We start from the raw sequence: 24,636 nt of genomic DNA on the forward strand, positions 1-24,636 counted from the left end.
TTAATATATCAGAAAAGGAGTGGAAAGTAGCAATGCAGAGAATTCACTCGAGCTCCATATGCGCGAAGCATACAATTATACAACTCAAAATTATATATCGAGCACATCTGTCTCGACTAAAACTCTCCAAAATGTTTCCAGGGCATGATCCAACCCGCGAACGTTGCAACCAAGCCCCAGCCTCACTGGGTCACATGTTCTGGGCCTGCACCAAATTAGCATTATTCTGGACAAAAATTTTTAATTACCTCTCAGACGGCCTTGGACTCACAATCCCTCCTAACCCATGAACAGCTGTGTTTGGGGTTCTTCCAGAGGGGCTTAAAGTGGAGAAGGACAAACAAATTGTGATTGCATTCACTACACTGTTGGCACGCAGACTTATTCTGATAAACTGGAAGAACCCAAACTCTCCTCTTTTAAGTCAGTGGGAAACTGATGTGTTATACTATTTAAAATTGGAAAAAATCAAATACTCAGTTAGAGGATCTGTACAGACTTTTTTCAAAACATGGCAGGATCTAATCAGTAATATTTTAAAATAAGTTTATAAAGCACAGAGAGTTTATTCATTTAGGTATTTTTACAAGCCTTAAATTTTACACCGTTTGGCTTGCTCTCTCTCTCAGGGGTGGGGATCGATCTGTTCTTAACATAATTCTTTTTTTTGTAAAAACTTGATTGCTATGTATTGATTGTAATAAAATTAATAAATAAAAAAAAAATAAAAAATAAACAAATTTCATGATATTCCTGCTCCCTGAACATTTAGAATTCTAAGATAAATACTTGATATAATTTTATGAGGAAATGCATTAACACTAGAATTACCAGAGCCTACGAAAAAACTCGTAATTCCGTCCCACCTTAAACTGCTTCTTAAATCCCTTCACACCTCTCCGCCAGCGCCCTTTGTCTTCTAAATGTGCTGATAAAGAGAAGCCGGCTATTCCATCCCCCCACCAATTTAGAACATGCACGAACTTCTCTCAGCTCATGCCTTGATTGAGTATCTGGGAGTGAAGTGGAGTTTTAGAGTGGAAATAATAGATCGTTGTTTGGAACACACGCATTTCATGTCTGTTCCGTTTCTACAGTAATCTGTGTCAACACATTGTTAAAACAGAAACTTTTTTATATTCTAGTAGTAGATGACAAAATGTAGGCATAAACTATATAATGTATGAAGCCTGAAGTCCAAATAGCAAAGAAACATTTTCACAAGAATAACACAATTGCACTTTTATTCAAACATATAACTGCAGAAACAAAAAGCCGCCTTAACATGCGACATTGACATCAGTTTACTGTAACTGACTCCGTGGCTCAATAGACTCAGCCCCCCGCTTGGGAATCAAGGGGTTGCGGGTTCGATCCTGCGCCCCTCCGTTTTGAGAAGTAAACTGATCTTGTCTTACTGTTTTAGAATAAAAGCATACATTTGATTTCAGTCTGTAACAGCCGGTGCAGTTTATGATCCTTGTAAAGGTTAGCTTTTTTTTTTTATTCACTTTTCACTCTCTCAGTCGCGTTCAGAATCAATCCATACAACCCCATCTGACACGGCTGTTTTCACTAAAGACGCGCTATAGCTCTGCAGTGTACCACGATGCATACTAACGCACAATCACCCCCGGTTCTGACACACAAACGCTGGCGAAGCTGCCTTCTTCGTATCTCACCGTCACTTGCTTTTCGTTTTATTGAGTGTTCCTGCCAGTCCCCGCATGTTGCTGTATGCTTTTCTTTTGTACTACAGGACATGCAGAGGAAAGAATGGTAAAGACCAGTAATTTCGGCGCTATATGCAATCATCAGACACTCCCCATCTGCCCGTGTCGTTCAAGCACAGGAACATATATTGGTGTAAAAGTATAACAAAAGTGCACTTTTATTCAAGTGCACTTTTTCCATCGCCTTTTCCTGTAAGAAGCAGTGTACACACTTCTCTCTATGCTGTGGTTTCTATTACACACCTGAAAGAAAGAGACAATATATGTGAAAATATAATCGCACTAATGCAATATTATTTGAAAACGAACAGCGTCAGATCGGTGAGAATTTATGCAGGAACTGGAAATTCTCTGATGCGGACCTTCCCCAGGGAAGAAAGTACAGTGTCAGGTGCTCATTCAGTGTAATAGAAACCATAGCACAGAGAGGTGTGTACACTGCAACAAGTACACGTGTCGTAAATGTAGGAAGGATGGTCCTTGGGTGTGTGGGAACTGTTAATATTTGAATGTGATGATTTTATATAGCACGGAATGAAAATCTGCACTTCTTAGCATTGCACCATGCAAGCTGTCGTATCAATCGCCTACTGTAACTTGCTTTCTTTTTTCTTCGGTTATACAGGTAGTTTTGAATAAAAGTGCACTTGTTTTGTTTGCGAAATGAAGTGTCTGCGTGCACTTTTCGTGGCATTACACGTGTATTTTTGAGCATGCCAGTTTGAGCAGTATAAAAGTATTGAAAAGTATAACAAAACAACGGGCAGATGGGGAGTGTCTGATGATTGCATATAGCGCCGAACTTCTCTTTATTATTCTCTCCTCTGCGTGCCCTGGAGTACAAAAGAAACAGAATACAGACGCGCTATAGCTCTGTGCTGTACCACGATGCATACTAACGCCCCCACCGGTTCTGACACACAGGCGCTGGCGAAGCTGCCTTCTTCGTATCTCACCGTCACTTGATTTTCTTTTTATTCAGTTTTATTGAGTGTTCCTGCCAGCCCCGCATGTTGCTGTATGCTGGATAGAGAGAAGTGTGTACACTGCTTCTTACAGGAAAAGGCGATGGAAAAAGTGCACTTGAATAAAAGTGCACCTTTGTTATACTTTTACACCAATATATGTTCCTGTGCTTGAACGACACGGGCAGATGGGGAGTGTCTGATGATTGCATATAGCGCCGAAGCTACTGGTCTTTACCATTCTTTCCTCTGCATGTCCTGTAGTACAAAAGAAAAAGCATATAGCAACATGCGGGGACTGGCAGGAACACTCAATAAACGAAAAGCAAGTGACGGTGAGATACTAAGAAGGCAGCTTCGCCAGCGCTTGTGTGTCAGAACCGGGGTGATTGTGCGTTAGTATGCATCGTGGTACACTGCAGAGCTATAGCGCCTTTAGTGAAAACAGCCGTGTCAGATGGGGTTGTATGGATTGATTCTGAACGCAACTGAGAGAGTGAAAAGTGAATAAAAAAAAAAAAGCTAACCTTTACAAGGATCATAAACTGCACCGGCTGTTACAGACTGAAATCAAATGTATGCTTTTATTCTAAAACAGTAAGACAAGAGCCAGTTTACTTCTCAAAACGGAGGGGCGCAGGATCAAACCCGCGACCCCTTGATTCCCAAGCGGGGGCTGAGTCTATTGAGCCACGGAGTCAGTTACAGTAAACTGGTGTCAATGTCGCATGTTAAGGCGGCTTTTGTTTCTGCAGTTATATGTTTGAATAAAAGTGCAATTGTGTTATTCTTGTGAAAATGTTTCTTTGCTATTTGGACTTCAGGCTTCATACATTATATAGTTTATGCCTACATTTTGTCATCTACTACTAGAATATAAAAAAGTTTCTGTTTTAACAATGTGTTGACACAGATTACTGTAGAAACGGAACAGACATGAAATGCGTGTGTTCCAAACAACGATCTATTATTTCCACTCTAAAACTCCACTTCACTCCCAGATACTCAATCAAGGCATGAGCTGAGAGAAGTTCGTGCACGTTCTAAATTGGTGGGGGGATGGAATAGCCGGCTTCTCTTTATCAGCACATTTAGAAGACAAAGGGCGCTGGCGGAGAGGTGTGAAGGGATTTAAGAAGCAGTTTAAGGTGGGACGGAATTACGAGTTTTTTCGTAGGCTCTGGTAATTCTAGTGTTAAAGCATGTATTAATCATGTGGAGGCAAGTGGCGTGGAGGTTGTACTGCTGCCACACAGCAAGGGGATCTTGGGTGTTCCATGCCTTGAATTTGCATGTTTTTTTGGTGTGTTTACTCAGCATCCATCAGTTTCCTTTCAAATTCATGTAGGATGTGGGGTTTTGTTATGCTATATTGACCCTACTAGTGTATGTATTGCTCGTTTCAGCACTACCACCACACTACCGTGCATGTTTAATAACTGCTTTAATGCATTTCATCCTAAAAATGATATCAAGTATTTACCTTAGCATTCTAAATTTTCAGAGAGCAGGAATATCATGAAGTGAATGCATTATGTGCGGTGATCGCTGCCTGCACCTCCTCTTAGTGTAGAGAAAGTCAGTTTAAGAAGCGTAGTGATTAACAACTGGGTCGGGGAACAGTTAACACAAAGCATTTAATGTGCTACATTAACTTATGGTGGGGTTTGAGAAAATCTAGTAAATTAAACATTGATTTTAGTTTACGACATTCTACTTTAATTATAAAATAAATTATGAGAATAAAATGGAAATGTCGAGAATAAAGTCAACATGTTGACTTTATTCTCGACGTATAGTTTGTTTTTTCTTTCCTGTGTCCGTGTTTTTTTTCCTCACCGTGGCCCTAATACGATTCCATAGGGCTATGCCACAAATAGCATTATAAATGCAAGTTGCAGTTTTATTATTTATGTATATAGCTCAGCTTGAAGCAAGGCCCATATTAATGCAATTTGCCTAAATGATACTTCAGTTGGTAAAGATGTCTCACCAAGATGCACTTGTTTTATTTTATTTTTATTTACTGAATACACCTGGGCTTGAAGTCTTGAAGTAATAGTATTATTACTGGAAGTTGCTCTATTATTTATTTTGTTATTATTTATTAGTTTAAATATTATGCAGTTTAATGATGGGAAAGTTGTTTAAAAAGTCACTTTAATGTGTCAGTGGACAGAGATTGTTAACATTAACAGAAAATCTAGTTGGTTTACAAAAAATATTTACTATTTATTCCTTTTCTAAGACATGTTCAGTGCAATACAACTTTTTACAAGCACCTCTGGATATTTTACTAAGTCTAAATGCCTCTTTGCATGGTTGAAAATATGTTGTCAAAATTTTAGTTTAAGTTGTTTGCAAAATTTGTTCAATAAAAAGGCTCTATATTTTGACTGCAACTGTCATGCAATGTGATTCCTTCTCTTCATTAGTGCCACCCCCTTGAAAACTATCACTTTATGGGGCCATAAAAACCTGTATTAATACTTGTGTGCACATTAAAAGGTTTTTTTGTAGAATGTACAATTCTCATGATTGTGGAATAGGTTATTCTTAGCCAGTCTACTGCAGTAATTGGTATTGGTCATACCGGCCAGCACTACTGCAGGGTATGAGTTATGGGAAAAGATTAAAGGAACTGGGCCTTTTCATTTTAAGCAAATGGAGGTTAAGAAGTGACATGACTGAAGGTTTTTAAAATTATTAAAGCCATTAGTACAGTGGGTTAAGTCTGTTATTTTAACAAGAGTTCAGCAGGAACATGGAGGGTATAGTTGGGAACTTGTTAATTGTACATTTTCTTCACACACAGAATCATAGAAACATGGAATAGATCAGCAAGTATTATGTTACAGAGAAGAACTTTGAGGACATTCAAAATATGATTTGATGTTATTTTGGAGAAATTAGGTAGATAGAATTAGCAAGCATTGTTTGACTTAATGTTTAATTCTCCTCAAATAATTTCTAATGCTGTAATGCTCCATGTATCAAGCACTTGTTGTCACATCTGTGGTTTGTGGGAGGTGCTGTTACTGCAGCTTCCTACTCCCAGTAACTTTTAAGTATCTCTGATCCAATACAATGATAGTTTTGTACTTAGGTGGTCCCAATAAAGTTCAGTTTGCAAATAAATATGTGGATGCAATGGTGCATTTATGAAATAATGTTGCAATTTTCTATATTTGTCTGAGGAAGCAGCTCTAAATTAAGTATGTGAGCATGACACACTTAACCTGTGGGTTTTACCCTATATTCACATATAGTGATGTTGTGTGCCAACAATTTTGACATTCACATCATGTGCTTGCTCATTGTCGCTTATGGCGCTCCATTGATAATATATAATATAACTAGCAGAATACCCGCGCTTCGCAGCGGAGAAGTAGTGTGTTAAAGAAGGTACGAAAAAGAAATGGAAAAATTTTAAAAATAACGTAAAATGATTGTTAATGTAATTGTTTTGTCATTGATATGAGTGTTGTTCTCATATCTATCTATATATATATATCTCTATCTATCTATTATATATATATATATATATACTCGCGCTTGGCAGCGGAGAAGTAGTGTGTTAAAGAAGGAAAGAGAAAGAAAAGGAAACATTTTGAAAATAACGTAACATGATTGTCAATGTAATTGTTTTGTCACTGTTATGAGTGTCGCTGTGATATATATATATATATATAGCAAAATACCCGAGCTTCGCAGCGATGTCATGTGTTTAAGAAGTTATGAAAAGAAAAGGAAACATTTTAAAAATAATGTAACATGATTGTCAAAGTAATTGTTTTGTGTATTTGGCGGCAGCGCCACAAAGTTGTTTTCGTAGCTGCATCAGAAAATGTACCACACGCCTGACACGCCTCCTTTTTACTGTTTTCTCAAAGCTTGGATTGCTGCTGTCATATATATACACACACACACACATACATACATATATATATATATACACATATATATATACACATACATATCTTCATATCTACATATCTATATATACATATCTACATATACACATATATATACATACCTATCTACATCATATATACACACACATACATACAGTACATACATACACACACACAAATTATATATATGTGTGTATGTATGTATGTATGTGTGTGTGTGTGTGTGTGTGTGTATATATATATATATACATACATACATATATATACACATATATATACTTGTGTGTATGTTTGTATGTGTCTATATGTGTGTGTATAGCTTTGGTCACTGAGTGCAAGGGAAAAATAATAAAATATAGTCTATAAGTTATTAAACAGTAAAACATTAACGTTTTAAGAAGTACAGGTACATTGAGCCCTACTGGAGTGGTTGCGGGTAAACTACATTTTAAAGACTGTGTAACACAACAGGTAAGTAACTAACAGCAGCTAAAATATATATGGATCATCTCTCGGTAGTAGATCCCTTTTGAAAGGCGCTACACGACGGCTGTGGTATAGAAATTACATTTTCTATGTGAACGCTCAAATTTGTGCCTCTGGTAATGTGCCTTACCGCATTTAAAGAAAATTAGTTTTGTGTCCTCTGCACTGTTAAGAGAGAAAGGCTTTGGTTTGGGATAAAAGGTGTAAAGAAAGGAAAGTTGCCTTTTTCTTTTATATAGTATAGAGAGATGTGTTCGCTGACGTATGATCGCCTTTTGGGGACAGTCGCGGTGGGTCTTGTGTAGACTGGTGAGCCGCCCCTGCCATTAATCGGCTGTGATGGCACTGTCAGTCCTCCACTCGTGTGCGTGTCTTCATAATCCGAGGTGAGAACCTCATAATCGTATACGTGCAAAAGAAAGTGTGAATCGCCTTAATATTATTTTTCCGTGGTGTAGAAAAGGGGTCCCGTGTTTGCACTTGTCTGGGCTATAGCGCAGGGGGAGGATGAAAAAATTAAAAGTGCTCACTTTGACTTAAGGCAGAAGCGCAGTCAGCGTCTCAAAGGCGGCACAGCTATGCGCAGCGCTGGCTGCTCGACTTTTGCTGGGCAGGAGACCACAGTTTTTGCAGACACGTTCATGATATCAAAAGTCATATATTATATATATAGCAAAATCCCCGCGCCTCGCAGCGGAGAAGTAGTGTGTTAAAGAAGTAATGAAAAGAAAAGGAAACATTTTAATAATAACGTAACATGATTGACATTGTCATGAGTGTTGCTGTCATATATATGCCTGCCTAAATAAGTCACCCTCGCTTTGCTCTTACTTTATTTACCGCTCATTTAATCATGGCTATTGGCGGAAAAATTATAAAATGGAAGGAGGATGGCTTTACCAAAACAATTATTGATGGCTTAATCGATTATTCATAAAGCTTGAATTGGTGATGTTTTTCTGTGTTAACCTCATATTTTTCAGACTTCTTCTCAAACTAAGGTGGTGCGAGGGTAAAATGAATCGATGCGCTGATCAATGTAATCGTGTACCAGGAAATCATGCATTGACAAAGCTCCCTTTGCTTGTAATGCAAAGTGTGATTAAATGCATTATTTTTTAACGCGTTATGGAGCACATGCATCGAAGCTTCTCAGCTGTGCTTGTGCTAAGAAAAGGAAAGATTTTAAAAATAACGTAACACGATTGTCAATGTGACCTTTTGTAAGTAGTGCCTGGAGGATTCAGTGTGGAGAAACTCGAGAGATAGCGTGTGTATTAACTTGTGGATTTTTCTGTGAGTATTTGGTGGCAGTCTGACGAAGTTGCTTCGAAAGACGGCATTAGCTGCAGACCGAAATTAGATGAATGGGAGGGGAGATGATGACGTGACTCCCCCACCCGCCTTTAACTGTCAATCCCCCACAAACACAGTCTCGAATTTGCATAAGCACACCCCTTCACCTACAATTTTAACTTAGTTACAAAGTGATCAAAACTCGCTTATATCCGCGCCCTCTCATTAAACTTGTATCCCGCATTACCTGTGGGCATGTGAAACGCCAGCGTAGCCTGTCTATGAACTTAATTTAAAGTTTAGGTTTACACCTTTCTTTCTTTCCGAGGCAGCAACACTCATGAATATGGTAGTATATGTCACTCGCTCGCTTCTTATTGTTTTTCGCTGCCTTCTCAATTATATAATGCATGTTTTCTTAAGCGCTTTTTGGAGGTCTTCCTGGTTTTCTACGCACTGCGTTGACAATCAGTTCACGTGACTACGTGGGAGGCGTGATGATGTCACACGAAACTCCGCCCCCCCACGTCATTCCAGCTCAACTCCATTACAGTTAATGGAGAAAAATACCTTCCAGTTATGACCATTAGGCGTAGAATTTCGAAATGAAACCTGCCCAACTTTTGTAAGTAAGCTGTAAGGAATGAGCCTGCCAAATTTCAGCCTTCTACCTACACGGGAAGTTGGAGAATTAGTGATGAGTCAGTGAGTGAGTGAGTGAGTGAGTCAGTGAGTGAGTGAGTGAGGGCTTTGCCTTTTATTAGTATAGATATAATATAAATTTTAATAATTGTAATTTTTCTGTGAATGGGAGGAAAAAATACTGTCTATACAACTCCCAGAGCAAATAAAATTCTGAATATCCATTATCCTTATAAAAAGAAAACTAAGCAACAGTCTGTCATACTTCTACTAGTTACTCAGTTTTATCTGTACCTTCTGCATTTATATATGACTGAAATAAGTTTAATTGTGGTAAATATGGTAAAATAAAGTGAAAATAAACTTATCATTTTGTAATAGGAAAAATGACTACCTTGTTTAGTTTAAACCCGATGATCAGAAGCCCTGTGGCACCTTAAAAATCTAACACCTGTAAAAGATGCCAGAATAGTAGAATTTGGGGTATGTGCAGATTCAAAAATTCAGAAAAATACAAGGGGAATTATTTGCTACGAATTGTATTTTTCATTTTCAGTAATAGCAATTTTAACATCTACTATCAAAACTCTTTGCAGAAAATGAAACTTGAAAATGACATCAATGTTATACTGTTTTCGGATCATGGCATGACAGACATTCAGTGGAAACAAAAAGTTATTGAATTGAAAACATACATAAATATGTCAGATATCATGAAAATGATGGACAGAGGACCTGTTGTGAACCTGTGGCCCCAAACTGGAAAAACTGAGAAAGTAAGCATGTATTTATCTATACTTTTATTCTGTCAGCTCTGTGTCATAGTGAATATAAAAAACTGGATGTGTTACAAGCTCTGAAAATATTCTCAAACATTCACTAACCAAGGGAAATAGGAGAAGTGAATAAGCACCGTTTGCTAACTGCATTATGCTTTATCTGCAGTAGTATGGATTTATTAATAAAAATAGTATTTTGTTTTATCTAGATATACAACAGTCTGAAAGAAGCAAAAAATATGCAAGTATATAAAAAAGAGGACATTCCTGAGCGATTTTATTACAAGAAAGGAAAATATGTGTCTCCGCTGACACTAGTTGCAGAACCAGGATGGTTTATTACTGAGGTAAGGACCACATTAAAGTAATCAGATTAATTTAAAAGCTAATAAACTGACATAAAACAAGTTAGCCTGATGTAGGTTTCAAATGAGAATAAGAATGTTCAAGACTGTTATTACAATTAATATTATATTTTCAGCTATAGCAGTGCTTTAGAAAGCTTACTGAGTTTTTCTATTTAAGGAGTGTAGCTTTTTTGTGTAATAATAAAAACCAGTTACAAACCAGATGACACACTGATTTCTGATCTCTGTAAGGATACCTATCCTTTGCAGAGCATCTGTATTCAGTACAGTTTATAGGCAACAGACACTGAGAAAATGAATAAGGTTTAATTTAGCAGCATGTGTGAGGATGGTGTGTAGAAAAGAAGTTGCTCAAAATACATAAAGCATCCATACTCTCTAAATCATTTTAAAAAGAAAATTGTTCATATATGTAATAACAGAAATCAATCACCCATTGACATTTTTGGCCACAATAATTGGTCAAGCATAGTTGGCGGATGCTTTTGTAACCCTCAGAGACAATTAAGAGAACATTGCACCATTATAATTCATTCAAAACTAGTTCAACTCCTCATGACTTCAATGCATTTCATCAAAATTAGTGAAGTTCCCAAACATGAAGTGAATTCTGCAGGGTTCATTCATCACTACTGTGCACCATACAGGCTGGCACTGCCACCTGAACCCGACACAGACAATCGTGGGACATAAGTTCAAGGCACAGGCATTTTATTTTTTCTTTTACATTGTGGGAAATGTCTTCCCTGTCTCCCACAAGCACAGCAACACAGTCCAAAGCACAGCACATACACAATACTTTATTTTCTTTTTGGTTTCTCTTCTCCTTTCCACTACTCCGGTCAAGCTTTGTCCTCCTCCCAACTCTGGCTCCCCTAGTAGTGGCTGCTGGCTCCTTTTATAAGGCACCCGGAAGTGCTCCAGGTGCTTGATTGTTCATTTCCGGCAGCACTTCTGGATATGTTGGAAGAACTGCCCATAAGGGATCAGAAGCTCCTGCTGCAGCATCCCCTGGCAGCGCCTGCAGATCCCAACAGGGCTGCACCAAACTCCAACACCTATGAAGCTCTGCGGGAGTTGGACGCACCGCTACAACCCAGGGGGATTGCCATCTAGTGTCCCAGGGGAGGTAACATTCTGGCCATGTTTACGTCCCTAGTCCTCGCAGCGTGGAGGCGTCCTGGCCGGGCAAGAGCTCCGGTTGCACGCTACACTACTTACCAATGATGTTCAGGAATAGTCTGGAATATCCATCCAGGTTTGGAGTGTATCTTGATCTTATTGTTGCTGAGAGAGTCTCTAGCTGTTTCTCTACGTGTCCTTGTAATACCAAAAATATATGAACAATTTCCTGGGCAAGATCCAACCTGCAAACATTGCAATCAAGTTACAAAATCACTGGGCCATATGTTTTGGGTGTGAACCAAGCTCCATGCAGCTGTCTTTATGGTTCTGATTTTGTCCAAAAACGGTTTCATAAGCTTTATGACCTTAGTCTCGGAAAGTCTTTCTCTCTTTGGGCGACTGGGATCTTTTCCAGAATAATCAAACACAGTTGCGTAGGGTGTGACAGGAGCTTGCACCTGTAGCTAAAGTCACTTAAGTACACATATACTTTGTCAGGATACCTGTGTCGATGAAACACAGGAAGCTCTGCAGTTTACTTGCGATTTTACGCTGTAGGAAAATAAGGAAATAAATCAAGGTAAATAACATTCGATCTGACTTTTACATACAAAGTACAGTGACTGCAAAAGTCCGATGGCAGCTTCCACCTGCAGCTATAGACTCTTCAGTACCCTAGCGACTCTCCACGCTAGTGTTTAGATGTGGACAGTGTATGTACCCAAAAAAGAAGTCTGACTGCATTCTTGTACCATTGTACGTGTACTGAAGTGTCCAGAGGCATTTTTCATGGCATTACACATGTAATTTGTGAGCATGCCCTTGTCGATCAAACAGAAGAAACTCTGCAGTCTACTTGTGACTTTATGCTGTAGGAAGATAAGTAAATAAATCAAGGTAAATAACATTCGATCTGGCTTTTATATTCGTAACATATAAATGTTTCTTATGTAAAGACCATCACAAAACATAATCACAAACAGGACTTTGCACGATATGTTGGCGAGCTCAGTAAGCTGAGCTGCTTCGTTGGAGGACAGGTGTGGGGCAGACTGACTGACAGAATGACGCCCAACCTCTGGGCGCATCCAAACGGTGCCATCTTTTGCCTTTATGCTTGGTGCAGCTGTGTTGTTCTTATATGTGAATAGATGTTTCTTGTGGGGGATGCTTCTGTTCTCTTTCTCTGATGTAGAACCCTCGTCCTCATCCGAGTTCACCTCTGTTATAGCACGCCTTTATTTGAAAACTAACAGTGCCAGATCGGGAGGAGTGTGAATGCAACTGAGAGAATAAAAGTGAATAAAAAAAAAACGCTAACCTTTACAATTATCATAAATTTACACCGGCTGTTACAGACTCAAATCAAATGGATGTCTTTATTGTGTAATAGCAACAATAACAGCAGCTCACTACTCAAAACATTTATTTTGAGAGGGGGGGAGGCTCGAATCTGCGACTCTTTGAATAGGAGTCAGCAGCTCTCACCGCTGTACTACCAAAGAAGTCACTACAACGACCCCCACTAAACCAATTTCCTTTTCTTCAGTTATAGTCTTGAATAAAAGTGCAGTTGTTCTGTTATAATTACACCTTTTATGAAAGTGCTTATTTGATATTTGGACTTCAGTCTTCATACATTAAACACTTCATGTCTACATTTTGTCGTTAGTACTAAAACATGGAAAACGTTTCTCTTTTAGGTACGTGTTCAATATTTCTTGCATTTCCTGTCATCCTACACTTACATAGATCTTTGTAGACACAGAACACATGTCAAATGCATGTGTTCCAAATAACGATATACTGTATTTTTTTAGCCTATACAGCTCTAGGTACTACTTCACTCCCTGATAAACCAGAGTTGAGCTGGGAAAGCGATTTTTGCACTTTCTGTGGTGGTGGGAGGATGGGATAGTAGGCTGCTTGCTGCTTAAGCTTATTGACACATTTACAAGACAAAACACGCTGACGGAGAGGTGCAAGCAGATTTAAGGTGGGCCGAATTTACGTAAGCTTTGGTAATTCTAGTGTTAAAGTGGAGAAGAACAAACAAATTGTAATTGCCTTTATTACACTATTGGCACATAGACTTATAGACTTATAGACTTGCTCAACTGGAAGAATCCTAACTCACCTCTTTTAAGTCAGTGGATAACTGATGTTATATATTATCTAAAATCTGTGGATTTAGGATCTGTGCAAAACTTTTTCAAAATCTGGCAGGATCTGATAAAAACATTTTGCAATAAGTATTTAAATTGAGGAAGTGGATTCTCTCAACTCTTTTTCTAGTCTATTTTTATTTTTTTACTGTTATTAAAGTACTACTCTATTAATCTAGCTCTCTTTCTCATGGACTGGTTTAACAAACCAGTTTTGTTAAACTTGACTTGCATGTATGGAATGATTTTTTTGATGTTAATAAAATAGAATATATATATATATATATATATATATATGAATAGAATTCGGAACCATAACAATAAGAAATCAAGAAAGCTTAAAGCAATTTTATCCAGGGCCATGTGGCTTAACAAACATGAACTGATTATAATACAACTCACTGTCATGATTCCATTTGTTGTTTTGTATGTAATATTTACATATAGAAATTATTATTTTTATGGTTATAAATTTATTTATAAAGCCATTTAGTTCTGGTATGGGTGTTGCAATTTTGTAATGTTTTACGGGCTGTAAAGTAAGTATAGCCCGGCCACAGACAGACACGACACTAATGTCTTAAACACACAGGTTTTATTTACACTCTTCAGCAGTGGGGCACGCCTTCCGTGTCGCACAGGCCCAACACAGTCCCAAAAAGCACAAACCTCTGCACCTCTCCTTGTACCACCACTCCTTTTCAGGCAACCTCGTCCTCTTCCACCCGATTCTGGCTTCTGAGTAGTGGCTGCCGGCTCTTTTTGTAGCCCTCCCGGAAGTGCTCCAGGTGGTAATTGGCCTAATTAGGCTGCACTTCCAGGTGTGACTGCATTCCTGCCCACAGAGGCTCGTTAACCCATGTAGCTCCTCCGGGTGGTGGCCGTGGAGGCCAACAGGTCTGAGTCCTGAAGTCCAACACCTGTGGCCCCGATGTAACCCAGGATGGCTGCCACCAAGCGTCCCAGGGGAGGTACTGAGGAGCCCCTGGCTGCTCCCCCAGGACATAAGTAGAAGAGGCATCCTGGCTGGGCATGGAATCTGGTCGCCCACCACAGGGAATTATCATATTGTATATTGTTCATTATGGTGAGCTTTAATCACCATTCAAGAATCTGAATCTTTATTCAATTTTTGTTTTGTTTTTATTTTCTATAGTAACAGTTTTGACTTTTAGCTTGTTGTTTCAGTTCATGACTTTTGCCTTGACTGTTGTTATTAATCACATGTTATTTTTGAACTTCTAGTATTGAACCCTGCTAACATTTTTGGCTCTTCTTTGGTGCTTTGTCTTCCAGTTCATTTTTGTCCTTTCTAGGACAAATTGTGGCAGGCCTAGTAATAATTACTACTGTAGATAATTAATACAAAAGAATAAAGAAATTCTGATTTTTAATTTGTTTTAAATTTTTTTTTTTTTTTGCAGTAGCAACTCTCTGTTTATGACCTGTGTTACAATAATACTTATCAGATATGCACTATAGAATGCACCATGCAATAATTTTGTTAAACTACTTTGTTTATTGAGCACAAACATGTAGAGCCCATTCCAAGAATACACTTAAGCATATAAAATTACTAGTTTTTCTAAAATTTCAACACTTGAACTAGGCATTTAGATTGTATTCGTTGGGAGAAAATCTGTGTCTAAAGGTTGGAGTAACTGCAGTAAAATGTCTAAGATGGCAATTTACTGGTTTTCCAATCTATACTAATAAAAGGCAAAGCCCTCACTGACTTACTCACTCACTCACTCACTCATTTACTCACTCACTCACTCACTCACTCACTCACTCACTCACTCACTCACTCACTCACTCACTCACTCATCACTAATTCTCCAACTTCCCGTGTAGGTAGAAGGCTGAAATTTGGCAGGCTCATTCCTTACAGCTTACTTACAAAAGTTAAGCAGGTTTCATTTTGAAATTCTACACGTAACGGTCATAACGGTCGATAATGGTCGACAACATCCGCCGTGTTGAACTTTCTTATTTATGGCCCCATCTTCACGAAATTTGGTAGGCGGCTTCCCTGCGCTAACCGAAACCAATGTACATACTTATTTCGGTGGTTTGATGCCACTGTCGGCCGCCATATTGAACTTTTCAATGGTCTTTGTTACTTATGGGCTCATCTTAAAGAAATTTGGTACGCGGGTTCCCAACGCTAACTTAATCCTACTTACGTACATATATACCTTTTCCATTCTCTGTGTTACATATTGCACGGCCATATCAGGCTCACTCTTGATATCCGGAGGAACATTGTGTCTTATGTATTGAATGACTGGGACAGGTTCAAGGTGTGGACTGATGATGGTACAGGAGATAATTATACTACACAGGAGCACTATAAGAGTGAAATGCTTAAGCCCTTCACCTATGGTTCTACATGTGAGTTGATGGCTGCCGCTGAATTGTTCATTTGTCGCTTTCAAGTGTACTGAAATGGCCAAATATTTTACACCTTTCAACAACCGCCAATGCCTCTTAAACATCTTAGACTCACAGGTGATGATTTCAGTAGTGGACACTTTGATGTTTATGAATGTTTAAACTCTCAAAAGCTGGATGTGAAGTTATCGATGAAACCGGTTGTATGCTTACAACGCTTGACAGATGCCGAATGTCACTTCAACACAAGTCCTGCAAATACTGTCGTAATTGATACAAACCATGACACTCAAACCAATTATGACAGCAGCAATCCAAGCTGTGAGATTTGAAACAAGATTACTGTTCACATGGCCAACTGTACGTTGCATGCTCAAGAGTAAGCTAAGCACACAGTTTGGTCATATTACATCCAGAGTGCCGAACTCAAAATGTGGTATACAAAGAGATCCTTAACAAATAATTATTGGTATATTTTCCCTCAGTTTAAAAAGGTTTAATTTTCTTCTTAATAAAAATTTTAAGTCAGTACTTCGCCGCTGCGAAGTGTGGGTATTTTGCTAGTATAAAGATATAATGTATAAAGTGATTTAAAAAATACCAGATGTGTAGAGTGTTCCATTCATAATTCAATATGAAAATAGCAGCTCTGCAGCAATAATTAGATGAGACAGATACACAACTAAGGGCTCACCATCTGCCATTAAAGAAAATGATGTATTGTTAGTGAAATGGTATCTTGATGGAGTACAACAATTAAATTTGAAAAAAGGAGCAACACAAAAACTGCTGAATGTAGCAGACATGTTTTATATTTTATAAGGTGGTTTTAGTGCACTAATAATAATAATAATAATAATAATAATAATAATAATAATGTTTATTTATATAGTGCCTTATCAGAAACTGTACAGGGTAACATTACAAGGATAATTAAAATTATACAGTGCAGCAGAAGTTAAGCATAAACGTGTTAATATAACATTGAATATTGTAAAAAATAAGTTAGAAAATATATAACAATTTTTTTTAAAGATGAACTGATGAGTAAAGACTGCCAAATTTGGACAAAAGAATGATAATATTAAGCAAAAAGCTATGTTTTGTGGTTGAACTTAAATGAGGATCATTTTTGTACATTCCCTGAGATACCGTGGAATGTTGTTCCATAGTATAGGAGCAGCTACACTGAAAGGTCTGGCTCCAACAGTAGACAGACATGTAAAAGGAATAGAAAGTAGACCAGTGCCTATGGATCTGAGTAAGCTTATAGGTTTGTAATCACAGAGAATTTTGGAAATGTAAGTAGGACAAATAGTTTTTATTCTGAATGAGCTGTTACAGGAACTCAGTGTAACTGAAACTGAACAAAACCTGACAAGAGTAAATTACAATAATCTACACGGGAAGTGATAAAAGCATGAACAAGAATTTCTGCATCATGAAAGCTGAATCATGAAAGCTGTTACATAAAGTAGCAAAATACTATTTTAGTCAAGGAACGAATACAAGCAAAGAAAAAGACCAAAACAGTTGATGAAGCAATGTAAGGATGTCCCTTATATATATTTGTTCTTGTGATACATACCACTTTCTCTAGTAATTGTTACTTTCATTTATGAAAGTATCATTTAAACTAATCATCCATCCATTTTCTAACCCACCAAATCCAAATACAGGGTCACGGGGGTCTGCTGGAGCCAATCCCAGCCAACACAGGGCACAAGGCAGGAACCAATCCCAGGCAGGGTGCCAACCCACTGCAGGACACACACAAACACACCCACGGGCCAATTTAGAATCGCCAATCCACCTAACCTGCATGTCTTTGGATTGTGGGAGGAAACCGGAGTGCCCGGAGGAAACCCACGCAGACACGGGGAGAACATGCAAACTCCACACAGGGAGGACCCGGGAAGCGAACCGTGTCACCCCTTAAACTAATCAATTGATTCATTTTACAAATATAGTTCTCGCCCTGGGAGAGCATGGTAGAAAAGTAATTACTGCTACTGCTGCATTTTGATGATGTGTATGTGGATTTTGCACATTTTCCCCATTTTTCATTGGGTACTCTTTTCCAGCTAAATTCTAAAGATTCGGATTAGATTATTCTGCAACTCTAAAAAATTAAGTTGTGTGTGAGAGACAGAGAGTGAGTTTGTCTATGTTTGTATGTATACTTGTGTGCGTAGATGTTTTCTGCATGAGATGGGGACTCCATGCAGGTTGCTTCCGATCTAATACCCAGTTCTTCCTGGATGAGCTCTGGCTCTCGTAACCCAAAATTACTTTAAGTGGACAACATAAAAAATACTTTTCCTAATAGATGCATTTTGTGTATGTGGGAGGGGGGTGTTAATTAGTTCAGTTATACCAGACAGCTTTTCTCTAATAGTTAGTAAGTTACTAATTATTCATCATGAGAGCATTTATAATTGGGTAAAATAAATGTATCCTTGAAGTCTATTTCTGTGGTTCAGGATATTATTAATGGAGTAGTGTACTGTTTAGTATTTGCAACTCACACTGAATATATTTTTCAACAAATATATATTTTCTACTTGCTGGATTCAAATCCTGTGCTTATCGCTGTCTGTTTTGAGTTTTCTCAGGGATGCTAGTTTTCATTCCATCTTCCAACAGTGAGTAGATTATGTAAAGTGGTGACTTGAAATTTGTTTTGATATATGAGGATTCCATTTTTGACATATATTTCACACCTAGAGTGAGTTGTGTTTTGTGTTTTGTTGCTGCCATGTTTTTCTTTGTTTATGCAACACCATTTGGAATTCATGACATGACCTCTTTTGTCACACTGATGACGTCAGCATAGTCACAATATAAATATGGCACCGACCGCACTTAAGAATCTTTAGTATTAGCTTATCTTTCAAGCAGGTGCTAGCATTTCGATTATGTTCAGTTTTTTGACTTTCATTTTGCCTTTGACTCCTGATTATTATCTTGTGCGTTGATTCTGGTGCCCTGGCTATTTTTGATCTCTCGGTTTTAATCCCTTGCTTTACATGACAATTATTTCAATGTTGTGATTCATCTACTGGCGTCTCAACACTCACAATAATACTCAGACATATTGTGTCTCACAACAATTCATTTGTAAAATTTTGTGTGGATTCGAGTGTTGAAATTTTTTTATGCCAAAATAACAGGAAAATGGGTATGCCAAAAAAAAACAGGCTTATAAAACATGGTGTTTTCATATTTGTCCTCTATAAATCACAATCCCTTTGTAAATATGTGCATGAGAACATGTGTCGAACACTGCCCAGAAACATCCATATATGCAACATTCTAATCATCCTCACAAATATTCCATCAAGATGCTGCAGAACTTCGCTGGCTGGTAGAGCAGCCTCACTTCTAACATGTCAAGACTTCACCAACTGCAAGAGTGTCTGGCTGCATTCCACAACTAAGAGCGCATGATCATGTGTGACATTATGGCACATGTCTGCTGCTTTCTGGGGATCAGGGAAAGATATAAGGCACCATCATCTGAGCCGGTAGCCATTGTTGACTAGCACATGTAATAACATAGTTGATGATACAATGAATAGTACAGACCATATGAAAAATTGAGGATTCAGTCAGTTACCGTACCAACAAGCCAGCTACCATGTACAGCACCATCACATCTGTCAGTGCTACTTTCCTCAAAATAAATGATTCAGGGGCTGACCCGGGCCACAGAGACACATCTTGGCATGACAGATGACTTGCGCATTAGCGGAATGTTATTGTTATTATATAACAAAAGCAGCTTCTTTCTCATTAGGTGCCTTTATTGCAATATGAGTGCAGTAATGTGCTATGATTACGTGATGATAACTGGACACTGCTGCAAATTGCCTTTTTATTTTGGCAAAACATGTTATATTTTATGTATGTGCATTCACACCATACAAAAACTGGTCTTAGTTTTTCATTGGTTGGATAATGGCTTCCAGCACAGCGGGCACAATGGTGCTGAAACTTGAATGAGATATTCCTGACGTGTCACCCAATCTCCTGAGAACTGACCACAGATAGGTGACATAAACTGGAGAAAAGCAAAAAAGTTCCTAAATATGCAGCAATGGTCCTGTTTAAAAGGTAAATAAAATACAGTTTGCACATCATATTCAACACACAGCTTCTCCAAAATGTTTTGCACGCATGGGTCAGAGTTGGCATAAATAAACACATGCCCCCCATTCATGTTTTCTTTTAGAAATCCTGTTGTTTGCGTAGAAAGTTGCGTACATACATTTCAAGCCCCATTTTGTGCGTACACAAGTTTTATAAATGAGCATGAATGATTTGAGCAATGAAAATAAAACTGAATCAAGTGATATTTAAAGTACAGTGATCCCTCTTCGATCGCGGGGGTTCCAGAAGCATGGCACGGGAAGCATATCGTATTTCATTGAAGAGTTTTATTTAATACATCTCTATATATAATCTTCATTTGGATCTTGATCTTTGTCCGCAAATGAATTAGAAGAAGAAGCACTAGATGGCAGTAGAGAAACAGCTAAAACATAGGCTTTGCATTAAGAATCTCCTCCAGGCTTATACTACTGAAGACTGTAGTACTCCAGTCACACCTCAAAGCACAGACAATCAAACTAAACAAATTGTTGTGCTTTAAATTAACTAAAGAGATCTTCATTTAGATCTTGATCTTTGTTTGTCCGCGAATTCCACGCATGCGTAGACCACCTTCCAGTTTAGTACGTTGTTGTTACTCACGGATGTCAACAATGTGTGTAGCTCATGAGGCCTAATTCAGAATAACACCTGATGAGGCAACATTCTGCCAAGAAATGTTTGTTGCAATATTTTAACACTACACTGCTTGTGTGGCTTCATATTTTTACTTTTTTGTGAGAATCCTAGCCCACCTTCCACTACTTAGTAGGAAAAAGATATCTTATTTTACTGGGAAGAAAAAAATATTACTTATTTGTTAGTTTTAGTTTTAAAATTTCTCTGAATTACTTCAACTGCATCAAGTGGGCCTGTCATAATTATTATATAATTTCCTAATAACAATTGTTTTATGTTTTTTTCATTTTGCATAATTCTTTGAAGTTATACATTTAAATTCAAGTTCACAAGCTCTTTTACATTCCCCTTTGGGTGTGCGTCGCTACTAATATAAAGTGTGAGTGAGCGTACATTCAGATGGCAAGAACTGAAAAAAGAGAAGTGTGTCCTTCAAATAGGAAAACTCATGCCGCACATTTGAAATTACACTTCCCAAGTTTAAGCATCACACTGAATTCTAGCCATGCTCCTTATCTACTGTACCAAGGAGTAACAAAGTTGCTTGTATTACCAACAATAATGGAAATTGGGAACTTCAGCCTATGGAGTTGGTGGCACATCCATATTAAACAAATCTGTGCCCTTGGTTGATCAATCCTTCTTCCAAGAAATATCTGTTGCTATATTTCACATTACACTGCTTGTCTTCTTATTTTAATCTTTTGAAAGAATCCAACTCCACCTTCCAATACTTAGTGGGAATGCCTTATTATACTAAAAAATAGGAAAAAAAAAATTTTATTTTCTCTATGAGGAGCAGTCCAGAGCTTTATCAGAATTTTGTTTGGTTGGATCTGAAGTCAGCAGAGTCGAGGCAAAGATTCTCTTGTGGGAACATGCAGCCAGAATTGTCAAGAGAGAAACTTGGAAGAGTTTGCTTGGTGGTATACTTTGGGTGGGCAAGTGGGAGGAGATCCACTACATCAAGCAGACAGAGATTCAAGGCCCATGCTTTCAGCCCAGTTTTACTTTGTGCATCCCACATTTTCATATCTCTATATATAATCTTCATTTGGATCTTGATCTTTGTTTGTCCGCGAATGAATTAGAAGAAGAAGCACTAGATGGCAGTAGAGAAACAGCTAAAACATAGGCATTGCATTAAGAATCTCCTCCAGGCTTATACTACTGAAGACTGTAGTACTCCAGTCACACATCAAAACACAGACATTCAAACTAAACAAATTGTTGTACTTTAAATTAACTAAAGAGATTTTCATTTAGATCTTGATCTTTGTTTGTCCACGAATTCCACGCAAGAGTAGACCACCTTCCAGTTTAGTACGTTGTTGTTACTCACGGATGTCAACAATGTGTGTAGCTCATGAGGCCTGGTTAGAGAATTAGATTGCCAAAGATAAAAGGTATGTGCCTACGTAACATATGAATGAAAGAAAGACAGTGGGTAAAATGAATGACAACATAACAGCACGTTCCGGAAATTATTATTGTTACGTTGTAGCCGGCGAGTGCTGCGCGTCTCACAGTTTTACCATGGCTTGCTCACATGTCAGTGAAGTCCCTATTTATGCTTTAAAGAGCCTGGATACCTATGTGTCCCCCTTTTATAACCATTGCTCCGTGTATATTGCCTTACTCTTTGGATTGCCACAAAGCAACCTGCTAGATTGGAGAAAGGTTGAGAAGACATCATGAGAGGAAATGATAGCATCGTGAAAACGAGACAGACTGTGAATGGACAGAAGCAGAAATGCTGCTACACCACCACATAATTACTATTCGGACAGTGATTCCGAGTAGGCTGTTCCTATCGAATCAATGTCCAAGGGTTTTCTTTTGTAATTTTGTTTACCTTATAAAAAATCATAATGCTGTGCGACGAAGGGCCCAGTTCACGACTGGCAGCCGCGTTTAAACAGGTAGCCCTTCACATTATTCTTTTTCACTTCTTTAACTGTTTATCTTTCAAAAAAGTATGCATTTATTCTATGAACTTTCTTATCATGTGTGGAGGACTGCCGGCTTCCCATGCCGGTCCGCACCCCCAGGCCGCCAGGAGGAGCTCTCCCGACAGCAGGATCGTGCCCCGAGGTCCAGCAGGGCCTTATGGACTTTGTAGTGTTTATACATAGCCCTGCTGGATACCTTGGGGACCACCAGGAGTCGCAGAGGCTTATAGGCTCTGTGATGCTGTATGACCCGGGAGTACGTCACGGTCACGTGACAGGAAGAAATGTCGTGCTCCCGGGTTGAAGTAAAGGACTAATTGCCCTGACCCGGAAGGAATAAGGAACTGTGGACTGTTGGGACAGAAACACCTCCGGGTCAGGGGCTATAAAAGGGCGGTGCCTCACTCCAGACAACGAGCTGTGCTGGGAGGGAGAGGAGCAAAGTGTCTGGGAGTGGAGGAGAGAGTTTATTGTGTTTATTATAGTTAGTAGGGTTTTGTATGAGTAGTGTGGAAGGTGCTTGGTGCACTGTGGAAAAAAATAAAGAGTCTTGGACTTTTATCCGGTGTCTGGAGTTGTACCTGAGGGTTCAAGGGAGCACTAGCGCCCCCTACTGCCACACATGTTAAAGGCAAGTTGGAACCTGTGCACAGCTTTATCAAGTGCAGGGCAGGAACCCACCCTGAATGTTGAGGGACATTAGTTAGATGCAAGACACTCATGAAAATACTCAAGTAATTTAATATAGTTTTTGAATATTGGATATATTTAATAATTTAAGGAAATCTTCTAAAATTAATAATATTTGCAAAGTAATTAGAAACATTATAAATATTTAATTCACCACATACATACATATGTATATAAATAATATGGACCATTAAACTCCACTGAAATATTTGTGTGGCATATAAAAACTGTTGTGAATTTGGTGATATTATCATGTAGATCATATATGTTTGAGACTTGTACATTAGCTTTCAAGCATATAACTGTGCATTTGGTTCTTTTTTAGAGTATGGAAAAGCTGCCTTATTGGAAAAACTCTACTGGAGAAGCTACAGGGTGGCAACATGGCTGGCATGGTTATGACAATGAATTCATGGACATGAGAGGAATCTTCTTGGCTTATGGGCCAGGTAAATCTTTGTTATTCAAATGATGTCAAAGCAATATATCTCTTATCTCTTGTTAAGGGCGGCACGGTGGCGCAGTGGTAGCGCTGCTGCCTCGCAGTTAGGAGACCTGGGTTTGCTTCCCAGGTCCTCCCTGCGTGGAGTTTGCATGTTCTCCCCATGTCTATGTGGGTTTCCTCCCAAAGACATACAGGTTAGGTAGATTGGCGATTCTAAATTGTGCTGTGGGTTGGCGCCCTGCCTGGGATTGGTTGCTGGGATTGGCTCCAGTGTTTGGATTCAACGGGTTGGAAAATGGATGGATGGATCTCTTGTTAATACATTGCTATTCTTCACTTGATTGTTTTGTAATAATGCTTTTTTATATTGTTTAGAAGGCTTAAAATCATGCAAAAATGTTTGATGTTTAATCTCAGGGCCATCAAGAAACTGAATCTAAAATATTCCATTAGAATAAGACACAGTATGTTACAAGAAAAGTACAAAGTTACAAGCAACTTTGAGTATAAAATGAGAATTTATTATTCATACATATCCATTATGAAGGTAAGTGTATAAAAAATATAATCATCAAGTATATACATTTTCAGATTTATGAGGCATTAAAAAATGTAAAGAATAATGATCAATAAATAATGTTTACTAATTATACCATTGGAAAGAGCATGGTTTAAGTTAGTACCTTGAACCAAACTATGAATAACATTCAGAACATTTTATCTGGGTAAGTAAAGAGTAAGTGTCACAGAGTGGAAAAAAAGCTGCAGACAAGATTTTCTAGGTCGGCCACCATTCCTGGATGACAACCACATATTTGTTCCACTCATGCCAAACCATCTTTAGGTCAGTTGGGTGTCAGGTGGTCCTAGTTTCATTGTGGATTTGAGTGG

At 38.4% G+C, this 24,636-nt stretch overlaps 1 protein-coding gene across 1 annotated transcript in view; it reads left to right on the forward strand.

The window, feature by feature from the left end:
• Positions 1-24,636, forward strand: part of enpp6 (ectonucleotide pyrophosphatase/phosphodiesterase 6) — a 137,988-nt gene that overhangs the window by 85,441 nt on the left and 27,911 nt on the right. Inside the window, exons 5-7 of the mRNA XM_039751027.1 lie at positions 9,633-9,812; positions 10,025-10,162; positions 23,626-23,749. Of these exons, the coding sequence (XP_039606961.1) occupies positions 9,633-9,812; positions 10,025-10,162; positions 23,626-23,749 (442 nt within the window). The remainder of the gene's footprint in view (positions 1-9,632; positions 9,813-10,024; positions 10,163-23,625; positions 23,750-24,636) is intronic.

This window comes from Polypterus senegalus, chromosome 4 (genome assembly GCF_016835505.1).
Source record: "Polypterus senegalus isolate Bchr_013 chromosome 4, ASM1683550v1, whole genome shotgun sequence".
In the NCBI taxonomy this organism is placed as follows: Eukaryota; Metazoa; Chordata; class Cladistia; order Polypteriformes; family Polypteridae; genus Polypterus; species Polypterus senegalus.